Source organism: Lytechinus pictus, chromosome 11 (assembly GCF_037042905.1).
Source record: "Lytechinus pictus isolate F3 Inbred chromosome 11, Lp3.0, whole genome shotgun sequence".
Lineage (NCBI taxonomy): Eukaryota > Metazoa > Echinodermata > Echinoidea > Temnopleuroida > Toxopneustidae > Lytechinus > Lytechinus pictus.
Window position 1 is genome coordinate 5,899,541 of NC_087255.1, and position 21,518 is coordinate 5,921,058.

At 33.6% G+C, this 21,518-nt stretch overlaps 1 protein-coding gene across 2 annotated transcripts in view; it reads right to left on the minus strand.

Moving 5' to 3' along the window:
- Positions 1-21,518, minus strand: part of LOC129270750 (ATP-binding cassette sub-family D member 3-like) — a 47,194-nt gene that overhangs the window by 12,779 nt on the left and 12,897 nt on the right. Inside the window, exons 5-15 of one of the 2 annotated variants that reach the window (XM_064106504.1) lie at positions 20,904-20,992; positions 19,756-19,825; positions 18,706-18,732; positions 17,965-18,035; positions 16,379-16,502; positions 15,187-15,296; positions 13,838-13,997; positions 7,161-7,230; positions 6,470-6,567; positions 3,704-3,795; positions 232-320 (exon numbers count right to left, since the gene is read on the minus strand). In XM_064106504.1, the coding sequence (XP_063962574.1) occupies positions 232-320; positions 3,704-3,795; positions 6,470-6,567; positions 7,161-7,230; positions 13,838-13,997; positions 15,187-15,296; positions 16,379-16,502; positions 17,965-18,035; positions 18,706-18,732; positions 19,756-19,825; positions 20,904-20,992 (1,000 nt within the window). Of the gene's footprint in view, positions 1-231; positions 321-2,535; positions 2,628-3,703; positions 3,796-6,469; positions 6,568-7,160; positions 7,231-13,837; positions 13,998-15,186; positions 15,297-16,378; positions 16,503-17,964; positions 18,036-18,705; positions 18,733-19,755; positions 19,826-20,903; positions 20,993-21,518 lie in introns of both variants that reach the window. The other variant, XM_064106505.1, reaches the window with a different exon arrangement.

Consider the following 21,518-nt stretch of genomic DNA (forward strand, 5'->3'; position numbering starts at 1 on the left):
TTTTCATCAATTGCAAGACATATGATTGATTTTAGAACCTTAAATTGACTAATTGATTTCAAGTTTCTAGCAAATTGCAAATCCTATATTATTTATTATTTTTATCAATTGCAAGACATATAATTGATTTTAGAACCTTAACTTGACTTGTAATTGATTTCAAGTTTCTAGCGAAATGCTATAAGATATGACCCTTCAGAATCTTGAGGATGTATTTGTTTGTTTGTTTACCCTTTTCTTCTCTGACCATTGTTCTCTCATAGCGTCCATGGTTGAGGTCTTCTAGGACCGTCATCAGTTCAGTTACTCTCTGGGTGAACCTAATCAATAACACCAAATCAATAATACTGAACCATTTACCTAATAAACGAGGAATGATAAATACAACCTTGCTCATTACACCTCTCAATAATGCTAAATAAAACATTAATCAATAATACTATATCATTACAATACCTAATCAAAAAGACATAATCAATAAACGAAATGAAATAACACAATCAATTATGAAATTAAATGAAAGTAAAAACAATAACACCAATAAATATCAACTCATTAATAACATCACATATTATTCTTTCATATTGACTAAGAGCCGCTATATTGTCCCAAAATTTGTTTCTGCATGCCAGGAATTCATTTTCATCACTCAACTGATGCTACAAATTATTATCAAATAGAGGAATAGCTTTGAAGATTCTCCAATCAGCTGAATATTTACAGATTATAATTACTTTTACATCAAAATCAGTCTCAAATTTTGTTCTACTAGTACTTGAAAAACTTCATAATAACTTTATCTCGAGGTATAAAGGTAATAATACGAACATGTAGCCTATTATGTATTATGTATGAAAGACAGTATCGCAAACGTTTGCTCGACAAGCCTTGTGATATTTCTTTTTTTTAAACAAATATTTGTTCCATTTATTGAAAACTATAGTTTCAATTAAAGTGAATAAAAATATTAATCAATTATATCCATATTTCATAAAAAAACACAGAGGTATGCATAAGATAGAACATATACAACACATAAGGTACATATACAAAAATGTAGTTATTTGTTGGACACAAAAACAACATGAACAAGTGAAATTATGTGAAATATGAGCAATAGAAAGTAGACTGAAGAAAGAAAGGTGTAATGAGGACATGTTTTGTAAATGTTAGGGACTTTAAACATAAATGTTATCATAAGTTAGTATCAAAGAATAGTTCGGATTGGCAAAGAAAAACTGAAGTAAGAAAATAATTAAATAACATTTTCAAAAACCCAAAATTTATGAAAATAATATACATACATGTAGTTAAAGTTTATTAGAATGTTTTATGAAATGAATGTATTACCTTGATATATGAATTGAGAAATTGTGATTATTATTTTAGTTTCAATTTCATCTTTTTAAAATCAGTATTCTATTCTTTCTTGATCACTCAATCACACTGATATAAACACAGTCGCGACAACTCATATATTGGACGCCTTTCTAGGACAGAAAAATAATCTTGTTTAGAGAGGGAGAGGGGGAGAGATGAAAGGGGGAGGGGTTACAAAATACATAGAAATAGAGAGGGAAAGATTAATTGAAATATGGGAGGGGGGCAAAATTATTAGAAAGATGAGAAATACTGAAAATGTAGCATAGAGGCAGAGGAGAAAGATTAGGTTGCTGTGACAAAGTCAAATTAACAATTACTTCATCATTACCAGGGTTGTTTCATAATTTTGTTTGTTTTAAACTCATGCAGGACTTTATGCATGAATGGGGATACTTTCTTATGCTAAATGATACGTTCCTAACATGAAAGAACATGTTCATGCTGTGCGTAATGTCATACACAACTTATGAACAGCTTTACTTAGATTTGGTTTGGACGGGGGTGTGCGACTGAAGGTTCAAAACTCATAACAATATTTAGGGGTCATTTTGGCTAAAAAAGTATCCATTATTACGGATTTATTAAAATTTGACAAGCAAAAAAAAAAAAAAAAAGCTTGTCACCCAAAAATCGGAGGAGAATATGGACCCGTTTTAAGGCCAGTATCTAAAAATTTGGGCCATGGACCCATATTTAAGGCCACTATCTAAAAATTGGGGCCATGTTTAGGGATTTTCCAGCATAAAACCATACCCCATGTTTAGGGATTTCTTCCAAAAAAGCGACCCATTCCAGCGGCACATCCCCGTATGCCTTATTTCATGAGTAACCCCCCCCCCTGGATATTAAAACACCGCCCAGGGCCCCGTCTTACAAAGAGTTACGATTGATCCAATCAATCGTAACTCTATAGAAATCCATCAGTGTCATAATTTTTTCTACAGGAAATGTGCACAATGTCCTTTGTAAACAAGGAGAAGCACAGTGAATTTTCAAGACAAAGATGAATGCATGAATATACATCATAGCTAGAAAATATTTTGAACAAACATGCATAACAGATGTTGACATTGCTGGCCGTCCATAGTTGCGATCGATCGGATCAATCGCCACTCTTTGGAAGACGTCTGACCCTATGACCTGCATACTCACCCTGATAATCTGGCCATTTCTCGACCAGAGAGGATAAGACGTCCCACGGCCTGGGCTAACCTAAGAAGCATCCTACCGGCTTGGTAGTACTCCTAGGTGTGGAAAGGTTGGTGGGGATTTGTACGTACCGGAAGGCAACAGGGATAAATATGGAAATGCAAAGCATGTACAGGTAATAAATAAAACAAATAATGCCCAGTCGCAAGTGTTAGTGTACTTGAGGGTATTTGTGGTTATTGCATGACACTCTGAGATGAAGATGGTCAATGGCTAGGTACCTTGACTGTCATGACCTGTTCACATACCTATATGTACCTGCATTCCTAACGATGTTGACAATGCATGACAAATGACTTATCAGTTCTATCGTTATATTCTAATGATGAATATATTAGATGGATGATGGATATGATATGCACTTATCTGATGATTATCAAAAAAGGTGCATGAAATTCACATGTTAGTAGCTTGTAACAGTAGCTTGTGACTTGGATTCGATGATAAGCTTTGTGAAACGGGCTTGAAGACTTGGAGAAGGGTCATCAAGGAAACGACCCATTCAATCAAGGGCACTTGGAAATAACGGAAGGTAAATGGCTGATGACTGAAAAAGCTCACAAGAAAAGAAACAAACTTACTCTGCGGACATCGCAAGGATGAGAGCAGAAAGGCGGTGCATGCACGTGCATATATATGCAGATGGAAATGAGAGTACATGTGCTATGTGACAGTTTCACACATTACTACAAGTGACATACTCCAGCTTTACGAGGCACAGTCACTCATTAGTACGATGAATGAATGATCAGAAACTCAACAATAGCACAAGAGACAAGGGTTTAAGACCATTTCGTCTCAAACCAGTTATTACAGTCATTACACAAAGTGGAATTAAACCACGTGGGAATTTGCCAGAGAAAGATATGAGGGCAACATTAAAGACCAACTACGACAGACAAGGAAACTGACACTACGAGTACAAACAAAGAATATGTATAAGCGTTAGCCAGCCTATATAAACACATACATGCGTTGACAAGTGGGAGAAGATCTAGATGTGCACTTTTGCTTATGAAAAAAGTTATCTTTTGTCTATTAAAGCTGGGATTAAGAGCAAGGATGATTCTTATACCAGTTTTCACACTGGTCAGTTTTTAAAAAGTCTTACCCTGCAAGGCGTGTCATTTCTCGCCCCGAAAGGACCACGCGACCGATCGCCTCGGCCAAGCGAACCAGCATCCTACCAGCCCTATAGTAGTGCTACACGATCATACAGAGGGGGAGAGTAAAATGAAGAAAATCCCAACAAATTATCCGTTCTCTTTTTCGGTTACACTTCGTAATTCCGAAGGTTCTTTATTCCAAAGGTTCGTAATTCCGAAACACGTAAATTGCCTATACCTCGATGTTCGTTAATCCGAAAACGTAAAAGGGTTCGTTAATCCAAACATTTGTGGCGTTATTCCGAAGGTTCGATAATCCGAAAACAAAATAAGGTTCGTTGTTCCGAAGGTTCGTTAATCCGAAAACAAAATAAGGTTCGTTGTTCCGAAAGTTCGTCAGTCCGAAAACGAAATAAGGTTCGTTAATCATTTGGTTTTCGGACTAACGAACCTTCGGAATTTCGAACCTCATTTCGTTTTCGGATTAACGAACCTTCGGAATTACGAACCTCACTTCGTTTTCGGACTAACGAACCTTCGGAATTACGAACCTTCGGAAATATGAACCTTCGGAAATATGAACCTTCGGAATAACGAACCTTCGGAATATCCGAACCCTCGGAATAACGAAGCTTCGGAATTACGAATGTATGCGCTCTTTTTCATTCCTAACCAATATCTACTTTTGTGTTGAAAAAGGTTTTATAGAGTTATAGTCAAATAGGATGGTAATCATAATCAATAATTAAACTCATTAAGTGGCTGTGAGGTATTAGTTGGTGCAAGAACTGCAGTATAATATTGAAAGATATTTTCTGACAAGGCATAAACCAGTGGGTTACAAAAAAATATAGCACAAGAATACAACATCGCAAGAGTCTATAGTTGTTGGATTTGAGATTAGCTCTCATGGGGATGTGCTGCTATGCTAAGAGTATACAAAGATTTAAAGTCAGTTGAAATGTCCAACAACAAACACGGCTATAATCATTCATGGTCTTATCCTGACAGATGTGGTATTTTAAGTTCTGACAAAGCCATACGACCAATAGCATCGGCTGGTTGACCAATAGCATCAGCTGGTTGTACAAGCATACAGACAGAAATATGGCACAGCCTGAAACAATAAATTCCATGCAAAACCAAAATAATTTAAGTAAACATAAAATGGATGCGCATGCAGAAGAAAGTGGACTCATAAAGGCTTTTCACATCTGATGATCATCTGATTGCAACATCCAAAAGAAATTCAAACCTGAAATGTCTGCCAATTGTAATTCTCCATTCATGTAGCAATGGTTAATGGCTGTTTGTGATTGGCTGATTAATGACTAAAGCTTGTTTTGATTGGCTTACATGTATTTTGAAACTAAGTGTCAATAATTGAAATCAAGAATATCTTAAAGGATTAGAATTTGAGTGTGCCTTGCAAAATTGCTATTTCCTGCACTGCCCTTATGAACTGTAACAAAGAAAAAGCCCACCAATGCATTAGTATTTCTTCATCCTATACACCAAATCAGCAGTTTGGTAGCACCACTAAATAAAACCGCATTAATTTTCTTTTGCCATCATAAAACCACCAATCAACACAAATCGTGATTTTTTTTTCCCAACAAAGCAATACAATCAAAGCAAATGAAATGGCATTTTGCTTATTAGTATCTAGATATACAATTACACAATTTATTGCAGATAGGGCATATATAGAGACATTCTACCAGTGTCTTGTTATTCAAATTCATGTTAAGACGTTGGATACCGGTTCTTCATCTTGAACACAAGTAACAACTGAATTATCCCAAAATCAAGCATAAATACTCCTGGGCCCTGTCTTACAAAGAGTTACGATTGATCCAATCAAAGTATTATGGAATTCCATCAGTGTCATTATAATTTTTTCTACAGGAAATTTGCAAAATGTCCCTTGTAAACAAAGGAGAACACACCAAATTGTTAAGAAATCAATGAATTTATGGATATACATTCATATCTAGAAATTTTTTTTAGCAAACATGCATTTTATATGTTGACTTTGATGGCTTTAATAGTTGCGATTGACCGGATCAATCGCAATCTTTTGTAAGACGGGGCCCTGGTTATCTTAACATGAATTGGTAATTAAATGCAAGCTACCATCAGTCCTGTTGTAAGATAAAGTTATGATTGATTAATCAAGCATAAGTCTTGCAACAGAATCAATCGCCAATCAAGTGTATATTTATGTTGGATTAAAGGGATACATGGAAAATCTGATGTTGACTATGCATTCAATCAATTTGACTTTACACTAACAACCCCAAAAAGGCGTAAAAATATACTTTTTTTTTGCAATGGTTATTGCAAGACTTACAACTTATTATGGGACCTTGAACTTTTCCATTAATAGCACAAGTTCTGATTGAATTGAGGGCCAAAAGCTGACTTAGAATCAATTCAAGTCATGTCAATATGGACCATATTTGATTGTTTCCATCTATATATAAATTTTTCTCCAGGCACACAGGGAGGCGGGGGGGGGGGGGGGTCCCAAAGAGTTTAGTCTGATGAAAAGCGACTAATGTGCACATGGGGACCCAACAGGTGTGGTGGTGCATTTTACACCACAAATACAACTGGGAATCTACATGAGATCTTTAATCAAAACTTGAATTTTGTAGATCACCTCCACGAACATCTAGTTTGCTATTTCAAAAGTTCTATTGAGGTATGGTAGGTACTCTTTATGGTTAAGAATATTTAAATTTGATGTGAATTTTTTCAAAACCTACCTCCATCATCTGCGTGTGTGACATTGTAAGGAAGGGTTTGTGAGCGAGGTTGAGGAACGGACGACTCACTACCATGTAACCGACTACAGTGGCAAGATCTGGAAATATAAAAAAATAACAAGACAATCATTAACAACACCTATAAAATTAACAGCAATGTACATTGTGTCATAGTAAGGGTTGGTTTATGAGCTAGCTTGAGGAACATACAAATCACTACCATGTAGCTGACTACAGTGGGCAACATCTGGAAATAAAAAACATAACATGACAATCACTGACAATAAAAAGGAAGGATGTATAGGGTATTTGGGAATTGATGACTCATTACAATGAAACAGCAACTAATGAAAATTAACAGCTCTTCAACACATCAATAACGAGATGATAACAGTGACAACATGATAATAATATGATATGATGGTGATGATGAAGATGATGATGGTAATGGTGTTGATGGTGATGATGAGGACGACAACGACAACCATGACGACGGCGATGACGACTACAATGAAGAAGACGATGATGGTAATGGTGGTGATGATGATGAGGAGGAGGAGGAGGAGGAGGAGAGGAGGATGACGATGACAACATGATTATTATTTTTTCATTTTTTTTTCATTATCATTTTTATCACTTATATCCTATCAAAATAGTGTAACTATTACCCTCATTGTCATTCTAAACTCACATTTTGCAATGATGTTATCCACAAAGCCCATTGAGAACCGGAAGAAGATGAAGGTATGAAGATGATCAACCTGTGAAGGAATAAAAACACAAATTAAAAGCCATTGCACATTTTCATCTCTCTTAATATTTTTTTAAAAAGAAGACTTAAATTATAACTGTGTCTGGATCAGAGTATAAATAGATGATTTCTGCATAGGGGCTATTTTTACCATAAAAGTGACATTTTATTCTCACCGAGTCAAAGAAATATCAGGGTATTATATAAATGTAGTTACACAAACAAAGATACTCATTCTACTCTTCCGCGATAACTCAGTAGGGAGGTGCAATAGCTCAGTCGGTAGAGCGAGGGCTTCAGATTCCAATGACCCGGGTTCGATTCCCACTTGGTGCGCTACTGCCCTTTGGTAAGGCATTAATCCTCAGTACCAGGTACCTCGGAGAGGAACTTAAGCCGTCGGTCCTCTGGTTGCTTGCTTACAAGCATTCATGCTTTCTTTAATAGCAATCAGGTAAACAATCACTACCATCACTACCTATTTCTTTTTTATTTTTATTTTATCTTTCCTACCCCCACCCTTTCCCCCTGCACTTGATCACTTGAAAATCCATAGGGGATGGTATCCATCAGCCCACCTGTGGTGTCACCGCTACGTGTAGATAAGATCATCTTTCATTCTTGGTGGTATGAGATTTCTTGCAGAGATACAACAAAATACAAGGACAGAGATTTTCTGTTCACCGATAAATTTTGCAATGATAAATCTGATTTGGTTCTTTACTTTCATGTGAACATTCATTGAATTTACCTTTGCAAAACAAATTCATGTCTCTGCTGTGTACATTTTCTATGACATAACAGAATTTCCATTGTAGATCAAGTTGGTATGACATTTCTTGCAGAGATACAACAAAATACAAGGACAGAGATTTTCTGTTCACCGATAAATTTTGCAATGATAAATCTGATTTGGTTCTTTACTTTCATGTGAACATTCATTGAATTTACCTTTGCAAAACAAATTCATGTCTCTGCTGTGTACATTTTCTATGACATAACAGAATTTCCATTGTAGATCAAGTTGGTATGACATTTCTTGCAGAGATACAACAAAATACAAGGACAGAGATTTTCTGTTCACCGATAAATTTTGCAATGATAAATCTGATTTGGTTCTTTACTTTCATGTGAACATTCATTGAATTTACCTTTGCAAAACAAATTCATGTCTCTGCTGTGTACATTTTCTATGACATAACAGAATTTCCATTGTAGATCAAGTTGGTATGACATTTCTTGCAGAGATACAACAAAATACAAGGACAGAGATTTTCTGTTCACCGATAAATTTTGCAATGATAAATCTGATTTGGTTCTTTACTTTCATGTGAACATTCATTGAATTTACCTTTGCAAAACAAATTCATGTCTCTGCTGTGTACATTTTCTATGACATAACAGAATTTCCATTGTAGATCAAGTTGGTATGACATTTCTTGCAGAGATACAACAAAATACAAGGACAGAGATTTTCTGTTCACCGATAAATTTTGCAATGATAAATCTGATTTGGTTCTTTACTTTCATGTGAACATTCATTGAATTTACCTTTGCAAAACAAATTCATGTCTCTGCTGTGTACATTTTCTATGACATAACAGAATTTCCATTGTAGATCAAGTTGGTATGACATTTCTTGCAGAGATACAACAAAATACAAGGACAGAGATTTTCTGTTCACCGATAAATCAAAATGAAAAATCTGATTTGGTTCTTTACTTTCATGTGAACATTCATTGAATTTACCTTTGCAAAACAAATTCATGTCTCTGCTGTGTACATTTTCTATGACATAACAGAATTTCCATTGTAGATCAAGTTGGTATGACATTTCTTGCAGAGATACAACAAAATACAAGGACAGAGATTTTCTGTTCACCGATAAATCAAAATGAAAAATCTGATTTGGTTCTTTACTTTCATGTGAACATTCATTGAATTTACCTTTGCAAAACAAATTCATGTCTCTGCTGTGTACATTTTCTATGACATAACAGAATTTCCATTGTAGATCAAGTTGGTATGACATTTCTTGCAGAGATACAACAAAATACAAGGACAGAGATTTTCTGTTCACCGATAAATCAAAATGAAAAATCTGATTTGGTTCTTTACTTTCATGTGAACATTCATTGAATTTACCTTTGCAAAACAAATTCATGTCTCTGCTGTGTACATTTTCTATGACATAACAGAATTTCCATTGTAGATCAAGTTGGTATGACATTTCTTGCAGAGATACAACAAAATACAAGGACAGAGATTTTCTGTTCACCGATAAATTTTGCAATGATAAATCTGATTTGGTTCTTTACTTTCATGTGAACATTCATTGAATTTACCTTTGCAAAACAAATTCATGTCTCTGCTGTGTACATTTTCTATGACATAACAGAATTTCCATTGTAGATCAAGTTGGTATGACATTTCTTGCAGAGATACAACAAAATACAAGGACAGAGATTTTCTGTTCACCGATAAATTTTGCAATGATAAATCTGATTTGGTTCTTTACTTTCATGTGAACATTCATTGAATTTACCTTTGCAAAACAAATTCATGTCTCTGCTGTGTACATTTTCTATGACATAACAGAATTTCCATTGTAGATCAAGTTGGTATGACATTTCTTGCAGAGATACAACAAAATACAAGGACAGAGATTTTCTGTTCACCGATAAATTTTGCAATGATAAATCTGATTTGGTTCTTTACTTATATGTGAACATTCATTGAATTTACCTTTGCAAAACAAATTCATGTCTCTGCTGTGTACATTTTCTATGACATAACAGAATTTCCATTGTAGATCAAGTTGGTATGACATTTCTTGCAGAGATACAACAAAATACAAGGACAGAGATTTTCTGTTCACCGATAAATTTTGCAATGATAAATCTGATTTGGTTCTTTACTTTCATGTGAACATTCATTGAATTTACCTTTGCAAAACAAATTCATGTCTCTGCTGTGTACATTTTCTATGACATAACAGAATTTCCATTGTAGATCAAGTTGGTATGACATTTCTTGCAGAGATACAACAAAATACAAGGACAGAGATTTTCTGTTCACCGATAAATTTTGCAATGATAAATCTGATTTGGTTCTTTACTTTCATGTGAACATTCATTGAATTTACCTTTGCAAAACAAATTCATGTCTCTGCTGTGTACATTTTCTATGACATAACAGAATTTCCATTGTAGATCAAGTTGGTATGACATTTCTTGCAGAGATACAACAAAATACAAGGACAGAGATTTTCTGTTCACCGATAAATTTTGCAATGATAAATCTGATTTGGTTCTTTACTTTCATGTGAACATTCATTGAATTTACCTTTGCAAAACAAATTCATGTCTCTGCTGTGTACATTTTCTATGACATAACAGAATTTCCATTGTAGATCAAGTTGGTATGACATTTCTTGCAGAGATACAACAAAATACAAGGACAGAGATTTTCTGTTCACCGATAAATTTTGCAATGATAAATCTGATTTGGTTCTTTACTTTCATGTGAACATTCATTGAATTTACCTTTGCAAAACAAATTCATGTCTCTGCTGTGTACATTTTCTATGACATAACAGAATTTCCATTGTAGATCAAGTTGGTATGACATTTCTTGCAGAGATACAACAAAATACAAGGACAGAGATTTTCTGTTCACCGATAAATTTTGCAATGATAAATCTGATTTGGTTCTTTACTTTCATGTGAACATTCATTGAATTTACCTTTGCAAAACAAATTCATGTCTCTGCTGTGTACATTTTCTATGACATAACAGAATTTCCATTGTAGATCAAGTTGGTATGACATTTCTTGCAGAGATACAACAAAATACAAGGACAGAGATTTTCTGTTCACCGATAAATCAAAATGAAAAATCTGATTTGGTTCTTTACTTTCATGTGAACATTCATTGAATTTACCTTTGCAAAACAAATTCATGTCTCTGCTGTGTACATTTTCTATGACATAACAGAATTTCCATTGTAGATCAAGTTGGTATGACATTTCTTGCAGAGATACAACAAAATACAAGGACAGAGATTTTCTGTTCACCGATAAATTTTGCAATGATAAATCTGATTTGGTTCTTTACTTTCATGTGAACATTCATTGAATTTACCTTTGCAAAACAAATTCATGTCTCTGCTGTGTACATTTTCTATGACATAACAGAATTTCCATTGTAGATCAAGTTGGTATGACATTTCTTGCAGAGATACAACAAAATACAAGGACAGAGATTTTCTGTTCACCGATAAATTTTGCAATGATAAATCTGATTTGGTTCTTTACTTATATGTGAACATTCATTGAATTTACCTTTGCAAAACAAATTCATGTCTCTGCTGTGTACATTTTCTATGACATAACAGAATTTCCATTGTAGATCAAGTTGGTATGACATTTCTTGCAGAGATACAACAAAATACAAGGACAGAGATTTTCTGTTCACCGATAAATTTTGCAATGATAAATCTGATTTGGTTCTTTACTTATATGTGAACATTCATTGAATTTACCTTTGCAAAACAAATTCATGTCTCTGCTGTGTACATTTTCTATGACATAACAGAATTTCCATTGTAGATCAAGTTGGTATGACATTTCTTGCAGAGATACAACAAAATACAAGGACAGAGATTTTCTGTTCACCGATAAATTTTGCAATGATAAATCTGATTTGGTTCTTTACTTATATGTGAACATTCATTGAATTTACCTTTGCAAAACAAATTCATGTCTCTGCTGTGTACATTTTCTATGACATAACAGAATTTCCATTGTAGATCAAGTTGGTATGACATTTCTTGCAGAGATACAACAAAATACAAGGACAGAGATTTTCTGTTCACCGATAAATTTTGCAATGATAAATCTGATTTGGTTCTTTACTTATATGTGAACATTCATTGAATTTACCTTTGCAAAACAAATTCATGTCTCTGCTGTGTACATTTTCTATGACATAACAGAATTTCCATTGTAGATCAAGTTGGTATGACATTTCTTGCAGAGATACAACAAAATACAAGGACAGAGATTTTCTGTTCACCGATAAATTTTGCAATGATAAATCTGATTTGGTTCTTTACTTATATGTGAACATTCATTGAATTTACCTTTGCAAAACAAATTCATGTCTCTGCTGTGTACATTTTCTATGACATAACAGAATTTCCATTGTAGATCAAGTTGGTATGACATTTCTTGCAGAGATACAACAAAATACAAGGACAGAGATTTTCTGTTCACCGATAAATTTTGCAATGATAAATCTGATTTGGTTCTTTACTTTCATGTGAACATTCATTGAATTTACCTTTGCAAAACAAATTCATGTCTCTGCTGTGTACATTTTCTATGACATAACAGAATTTCCATTGTAGATCAAGTTGGTATGACATTTCTTGCAGAGATACAACAAAATACAAGGACAGAGATTTTCTGTTCACCGATAAATTTTGCAATGATAAATCTGATTTGGTTCTTTACTTTCATGTGAACATTCATTGAATTTACCTTTGCAAAACAAATTCATGTCTCTGCTGTGTACATTTTCTATGACATAACAGAATTTCCATTGTAGATCAAGTTGGTATGACATTTCTTGCAGAGATACAACAAAATACAAGGACAGAGATTTTCTGTTCACCGATAAATTTTGCAATGATAAATCTGATTTGGTTCTTTACTTTCATGTGAACATTCATTGAATTTACCTTTGCAAAACAAATTCATGTCTCTGCTGTGTACATTTTCTATGACATAACAGAATTTCCATTGTAGATCAAGTTGGTATGACATTTCTTGCAGAGATACAACAAAATACAAGGACAGAGATTTTCTGTTCACCGATAAATTTTGCAATGATAAATCTGATTTGGTTCTTTACTTTCATGTGAACATTCATTGAATTTACCTTTGCAAAACAAATTCATGTCTCTGCTGTGTACATTTTCTATGACATAACAGAATTTCCATTGTAGATCAAGTTGGTATGACATTTCTTGCAGAGATACAACAAAATACAAGGACAGAGATTTTCTGTTCACCGATAAATCAAAATGAAAAATCTGTTTTTGTTTCTTTACTTTTATGTGAACATTCATTGAATTTAACTTGGCAAAAAGAATTCATGTTTCTGCTGTGTACATTTTCTATGCCAAAACAGAATTTCCATTTTAGAACTAAGTTGATACGGAAATACAGGTTTTCAGAAACTGAAAAGATTTTTTTTTTAAACAGAAATCACTGTCCCTAAAATCTAATCAATGTCAAGGCTTCACGGTACACCAGTTATTCTTCCGTGGGTATGGTTGATCATGAAAAAAAAGACAAGAGAACATACTTGGGGAAATACTGAAATTGGGTGGTCCTTTTCAGAACAAAACACATGCCCATGAAAGTAAACATGATGTACCATGAAGCATATACAGTTTGGGAAATTATTATTAGACCACTCTACTTCTAAGCTCCTATGTGGTATGGTCCAATGATTATTTACCGAGATGAACATTGACTCATTCTTCGCCATTGAAATCTTCAGAAATTATATATATAATACAGATAATTTTTAAATAAATATAAATTTACCAGTTTCTTGAATGTTTTGTTGATGGTTCTCTCCTCAGGTTTGTTGCCCTGGTAGAAGGCGATCTCTTCGCTGTTAGTGATCAGACGTGAATTGACGAACCTGAACTCGCCCTCGTACTGTTGTTCTTGTACGGTCATCTTACCCACAGGTCTCCTTAATCTGTGTACAGAGAATGAGACCAAATTAAAAGCATGTTCACACTATTCTTGAGATATGGTTGCTAACTGAACTAAATCGTGTCAATGTGTCATGGTCTTGCCTACAACTGATTCATATCATTCAAAGCCTATTTTTTTTCAAACTTGCATTGTCTCAATATTTGATGAAATAAAACTATTTCAAAATAAGTAAATTCAGATTAATTTATTTCAACCATCAATATATTTTAAAGGCCCACAGTCTTGGAATCTCTTGCCAGATGACCTCAAAGAAAGCCAAACTACTCGTTATTTTAGGAGAAATATGTGAATTTAATTTATAATTGATTGCCTTTTAAGTGTTTATATTTGTTATGTTATTGTATGTTGTTAGCTTTATGTTTTTAATGTGTTTTTTTTTAAGTGGGGGTAAATTAGGGGACTTACCTTGACAGGCCAATGGCCTTTTGTTTATCCCCACACCATCCTCACTTCATCTTTACCATTTCTTTTATAATGTTATGTATAATGTATGTTGTATTTTGTATCTATTTGTAAACTTGATCTTTTGATGTTTTTATAGAGATGTGAATAAATTGAATTGAAAGGTATTCACATGGGATAAAGTTGAATTAAAAAATCACTTAAAGTGAAATTTTAGGATACCATTCTCCAAACTCGACCCAACGTACCAACTTTCCTCATCCACTTGCTTCTTCCAGGGGTGTGTTTCACAAAGATTTAAGTATGACTTAGAGTCGCACTTAAATGCCTAGTTGCACGCGGTATAAAAGCCATGACCGCATTGATCAGATCATGCAAAGAGGACGCGCACTACTGCGTATTGATCAATTAGATTGCATGTTGCATTTCAGATACGCGTCGGCATTTGAGTGCGATTTAAGTCATACTTGAATCTTTGTGAAACACCCCCAGATCTTCTCTGGCCACCCTCCACTCCCTATAGATAGCAGACTGTAGAAATTGTCATAATTAGGTACCGCAATCATTCATATCGAAATGGATATGGTTGACAGAAATTATTAATATATCTATTCATGTATATTTTTTTAGAAGTTTCTGAGATGATGAAATGTAAATCATAATGCTTCAATGACCACTGCAAGGCATGAGCATTGTCTACTACAACTGCATGGTTCTTGAACAAAGTCTATGGGAATGAGAAAACTCAGTAGTGAACGGGTAAATACCTTGTAAGAACGAGACCCGAGACGGCAAGATAGAGCAACATAAACCCAGGACCCTGTGCACCGATCGTGTTGGTTAGCTCCCTCACGAAGATTACAATATCTAAAATGGGCTGAAATATATAACAATACAATAATATAAAAATATGTTGTGGCGTTGTGGTCTAGTGGTTACTTGTTTTTCAATCAGAGGGATGTGGGTTCGAATCCCAGACATGGCGCGTTTTCCTTCAGCAAGAAATTCACCCACATTGTGCTGCACTCGACCCAGGCGAGGTGAGTGGGTACCCGGTAGAATTTATTCCTTGAATACTTTAGCGCCTATACGGCGGCTCAGCTACAGCCGGGGTAATAATATGATACCAAGTATCAAGTGCAGTTTGTAATAATAGTAGCTGCGCTATACAAATGGAACATATTATTATCATCATAACGAGTAATAAATTACAAAGAGGTTTAGTGCGATTTCGCCGTCAAAACGCTAAAAAAAGCCCTGGAAAATAAAAAAAAGCCTAAGAAAATCCCCATTAACAGCAATGTTAATCCAATGTTGCCCATTTAGGCATACGGTTGTAAAATGTAGCCCCCGAAAGTTAAAAATAATTTTGGGGCATGTGTGTATACATGTACAATTTGATCTCTGAAGAAAATTCATTTTTCTGGTAAAATTATTATAAGTCACATGAAGGGCTCTCGACCAATCAAAGAACAGCAAATTTTCTATATGGGAAACAAAACGTGCAGGGAAGAATAAAGATTAAAGGTCAAGTCCATCTCAGTATAATGTTGATTTGAATCAATATAGAAAAATCAGACAAGAATAAAGCTGAAAATTTTATCAAAATGAGATGTAAAGTAAGAAAGTTATGACATAAAAGTTTTGCTATTTTTCACAAAATAGTTATATGCACAATTTAGTCACATGCATATGAGAATCGATGATGTTTTTTTTTTTAATTATACAATATTTCAATTTTAACAGATTTGACAATAAGGACCATAACATGTTAAACAATGGTAATTCCACATGTTCAGGGAGAAATAAACCTTTGTTTCACCAGACAATGAGAAAATTAGAATTGAAATTATCAAAATATCATATATTGACAATGATTGATTAAAAAAAGTGACTTCACAATGTGGATCCAACTTGCGTGCACGCATCATCAAAAACACAAATATACGAGTAGCGTACCTTGCTAAGGTTTGAGTAAAGTTCTGCCACACTGTTACAGAACTTCTCGACATCTTGTGTAAGAAGCTGGTCAGCATTGGCTATCCTGTTGTCTAGGTTATTCATCTTGTAATAAGTGAAGCCCCTGAGAACCAAATTAAAAGGAGAATATCATCATAAAAACATAACATGAAGCTGGAGCTAAAGCCATGGTCATATATATAGTTGTGCTCAAAAGTTAGTGAACCCCTTCACAACATGCACTCCTTCATGCTGAGTGTTGAATGTAATAAACAACACTACAATGTTCGGAGAGCCCAGAGAAGCAAACTTTATTGAATGTAATATTATTTCACCTGACCTCACAATCAAATATCTAAAACATGGCAGAACTTGAACACTTAAAATATGTTCATATTCTGGTGGAGTTCATTAACTTTTGAGCATCACTGTATGTAGTGCGCCATTGGATAGGCAACTAGATAATCGGGGCCTCATAAACACTATATATTATTATCATTATAACATTTTTACCAATAGCATGGACCAAAACCTATATGCTACGCATATTTTCAGAACAATGTGTTTCAGTGATGAATGGTTCTGGCAAAGCATAACTTAAGTATCTTTGAAAATGATAAGAGTCTGAAGATCAATTAATAAATATTTTTCCAATCAAGAATTATCGAGTCTAGATTTGACTTGATCAGCAGTATAACTACCAGATATACAACACATAATCAAAATTTGTAATGCAAATATACCGTTTATACCCAAGTGTGCCCCCCCCCCACCCTTTGAAAGTGAGGACCTTTTTTTTTTACTTTCCAAATTTTCATCGGAAAATGTGCCCCCCCCCCTTTTGGAAAATCCTGGATTTGCCCCTGCAACAAATAGAGAATTAATTCAAAAGTGAGAGGAAAAATCTATAAATTCTATTTTCAAAAATATTAAAGCACCCCTGATTATAACCAAAAGTAAGGAATACATGAAGTTTCTCTGCTCTTTCAGTCCAATATGTTTGCATCGTTGTTGGTTCCTTAATAGAGACTCCAAACGTAAAGTACGCACGTTAAAACCAATACAATATTTTGAAAAAAGAGAAAGGTGTCTATCCGGTGTAGTGCACCTGCCGATCCCTGGTTCTTCAATACTGCACGAATATTCAGAATTCGGAGGTTTCACAATACGGCGCGCCATCTATCGGTTGCAGCGGACAGGCCGAAATTCGCAATGCCTCACGGCGTGCATGCATGTGATTATTCAGCGTCCAGTCGGGTCCAGTAGGCGGGAGAGAAATTTTCCCAAATATTTCTGTGCGAAGTTAAGAGCGTTTTTGCTGAATCCTTGCTGTATGGTTTTCATTTTTGAAGCATCACAGTCACAATACAGTATACTAGTACTGTGCGATGCCTGCGTGCGATGTTGACTCCGAAGTTAGAAATTTGGCCTGTTCGCTGCAACCAATAGATGGGGCACCCATATTGTGAATCCACCGAATTGAAGGAGGTAGTGCAGCTTCAAGGAGAAGATGCACTTAAAGGGTCAAGTTTAAAGACGACATATACATATCATATTCAAATCTGTGGATATTTACAATTACCTACCTGAGATATTTAGAGTACAGATGGCGGGTAAGCTGTGTTCTAAATCTCAATTTCAATTCATTCAGTCCATACTGATTGAAGGGGAGAAAAAATGGGATAATAATCGCTATTTGTATACATAAAATTATAGAGAGGAGAGCAGTGAGTGACCATTAATACCATTCTAAATTATTATTATTATTATTTCATTTGGCATTTAAAAAAACATAGATTATACAAACAAATCAGAGACAAGATCAATCACAATTTTACATGATAGAGAAAATAAGACCTGGATGAGAGTTGGAGAGGCTGTCTGGGTATGGAAAAGGATAACTTAATAGCAATAACCCGCAAATGACATTCTACATGTACATACTGCAAAAGGATGGAATGTAGTTTATTCTGTTTTCCTATTTAAAACAAATATTTTTTTTTATTTTTTTTTTTTATTTTATTATTTTATTATTTTCTTATTTTATTTCATTTTATTTATTTATTTATTTATTTTTTTTTTTTTTTTTTGGGGGGGGGGGGTAAAATCAAGTCTCCTTAGCAAACACAAATAATTTCAATCAATTATTATATGGTAATTCAAATCAATTGTTGCATGTGCATTTGGTTTGAAATGATCACCAAGAACAGGAATAATTCTTTCATATTTGAAATCCACTGCAAACCAAGATTTAAAATCTCTATATTTTTCTGGAATATTTTTTGTTCAATTGGCATCAAAGTAATACTCAATAATATTTTCCTTACCTTCAGCAAGTTGTTGACCAGAGATATCTGATGAAGAAAAACAAATGATAATCATTATGGAAATATGAATATCTGTCTAACCTGAATAGATTCTATATGAAAAAAATCATTTTTCATTTCAAACATTTTGTAAAAATCAAAACAAAAATGTGAAAATATCTATCTATGAATTGTCTGATTCTGTCAACTGTTTGCATAGATATGAGTAAATTCAAATTTTCAACTTTATTTTATTTTCAACAGAGCAAAATAAAATGGTCGCAAATAATTGCAATGAAATTTTCAAATAAAAGTTATACAAACAATATAAACTGATATAAATCAAAATCCTGCTTCCTCTGGCATATATGCATTCATTCATTTTTATTTGTATTATTGATAACAGAAACCAAAATAACATTTAAAAAATCTCAAAAGTTTTCAAACTTAATACTTTTTAACTGGTTTGATTTTCATATAACACAAACATAAACACAAATCATAAATTAAGGTCGTTGAACGTCTGATCCATTCGCATTTCAACTGGATCTCATTATTCCTAACCATTCATTCAATGAATTTGCATATTGTTTTCAAACGTAACAACACATTTCACAAATAATAATGATAATGATGATCCAGTTGTAATTTCAGTAGTTAAATAGGAAAACAAATGATAATCCTTTGGAATTGTGACTTAAGTTTGGCATGTATCTCAAATTGTGGGGCCAGACTGTTACATGTATATATATATTATATTACATATATACATATATTCATACATTCCAGATTTATGGAATGTACTTTGACAATTAAATAAAAATTAATAATGTTACTATATTTTGTATACATATAATCACTTCTGCACCACAATATTCATGATAGGCAAGAATATGCATAGGTAGTATTCATATATAAACATGCATATATACTGTATATATTGGATGTGCTTTAACAGAGAGAGAGCAGACCCTACATCAATGGCAGCACTCCATAGGAAAGGGAAGGAAGTAGTAATTCATTTTTGTTTACAAACACTTTGAAACATGAATATTGAATATATGTATTTACCACAGGCATCGCTGTCATAAAGCTGAATAAATGCTTCTTGAACAAATTAACATCTCGACCGATGATGGAGCTACAAAAAATAAAAAAGATCAAATGTACATGCGATAAAGCCATCTTTACAAAGCATATGTAGGCCTATCATCAATCAATATAATAAACTGACAATAAAGGTCAAGTCCACCCCAGAAAAATGTTGATTTGAATCAATAGAGAAAAATCACACTAACATAACGCTGAAAATCGGATGTAAAATAAGAACGTTATGACATTTTAAAGTTTCGCTTATTTTTCACATAACAGTGATATGCGCAACTCATGACGGTCAATGATGTCCCTCACTCACTATTTCTTGTGTTTTTCATTGTTTGAATTTTACAATATTTCATTTTTTTTTACAATAAGGATCGACTTGACTGAACCATATATTATTAAACAATGCTAATTCCACATGTTCACGAATGAATTAATTGTTGTTTCATCTCACAATGAGGAGAAAATTACAATATTTCATATTTCATGTAATAAGATACAAAAGAAATAGTGAGTGGATGATGTCATCAGGCTCCTCATTTGCATACCGACCAGGATGTGTATAACTGTTAAGTGAAATTAAGTGAAGCTCTAAAATGTCATAATTTTCTTATTTTACATCCGATTTTGATGAAATTTTCAGTATTATGCTTGATGGATTTTTCTCTTTTTATTCAAATCGACTTTTCGTTGGAATGGACTTGTCCTTTAACAATAAAAATGAGAGCCTATTGATTTAGTAAATGAAGGTTTTTATTAAATAGATTCTTTATAAGCGAGAATAATTTATGTATTATTATAACATCCATCACCCATTTCATGTGCATGTACAATATATACAATATATAAAACTTTTAAAAAGAATATGAATTTTTAATATCATTTATAAGAAAATGAAATAGAATATTAAAGGATCATTTTATGTAATAAAATATATATATATTTGTTCATTCCCTCTCTCTCTCTCTCTTTCTTCATTCCTACCTCTTCTTTTGTTTGTCAGTCTGTCTACCTCTCTCTATCTCACAGTGTCTGCCAGGCCCGCCCTCCCTCCCTTTCTTTCTTTCTTTTCTTTCTTTTTGTCTCTCTCAATATCTTATCCACACTTTCTGTCTCACCTTTCAATAGCCGTTCCATTTTGAATCATCCATACATCACAGTATGTTCGAGCTATCAGAGATAACGCTACTAACGCGAGGTAACCTGTCTGTCATGAAACAAATAAAAAATAATCCATTAAATACCCGCATATTCTAAAGAATTCAAGTAATTTCCATTGTAAATACAATAGAAAACAAACAAAAAAGGCTAACACTGCAGACACGTACATTACATTATTATGCAATTGAAACATAATAAGATTGAGAGTTAACTTATGTCCTTTTTTATTAAATCTACCATTTAAATTGTAATTAATGGTATAAATGACTGCACTATTTGCAGCCAGATGGCAGAATTACAAATTAGACATCAAACATTAAGTAAAAAGAACTATATTTATTTATATTCATTCATCTATTCTTGTTTTCATTCATTTATTTATTCCTATTTTCTTTAAACAGGGTGATCTCTTCTGTTAAATGAAAGAAAACTACATTTCAGGAGAGCAATCTAAAACAAAGTGTATATTACAGAGGAATTGAATTTCATTGTGAATACAATTAGTAATATATACGTAATGATTGTTTATCAATTAAAAAAATTATGAAGTAATAGATGAAGTACTGCGTATT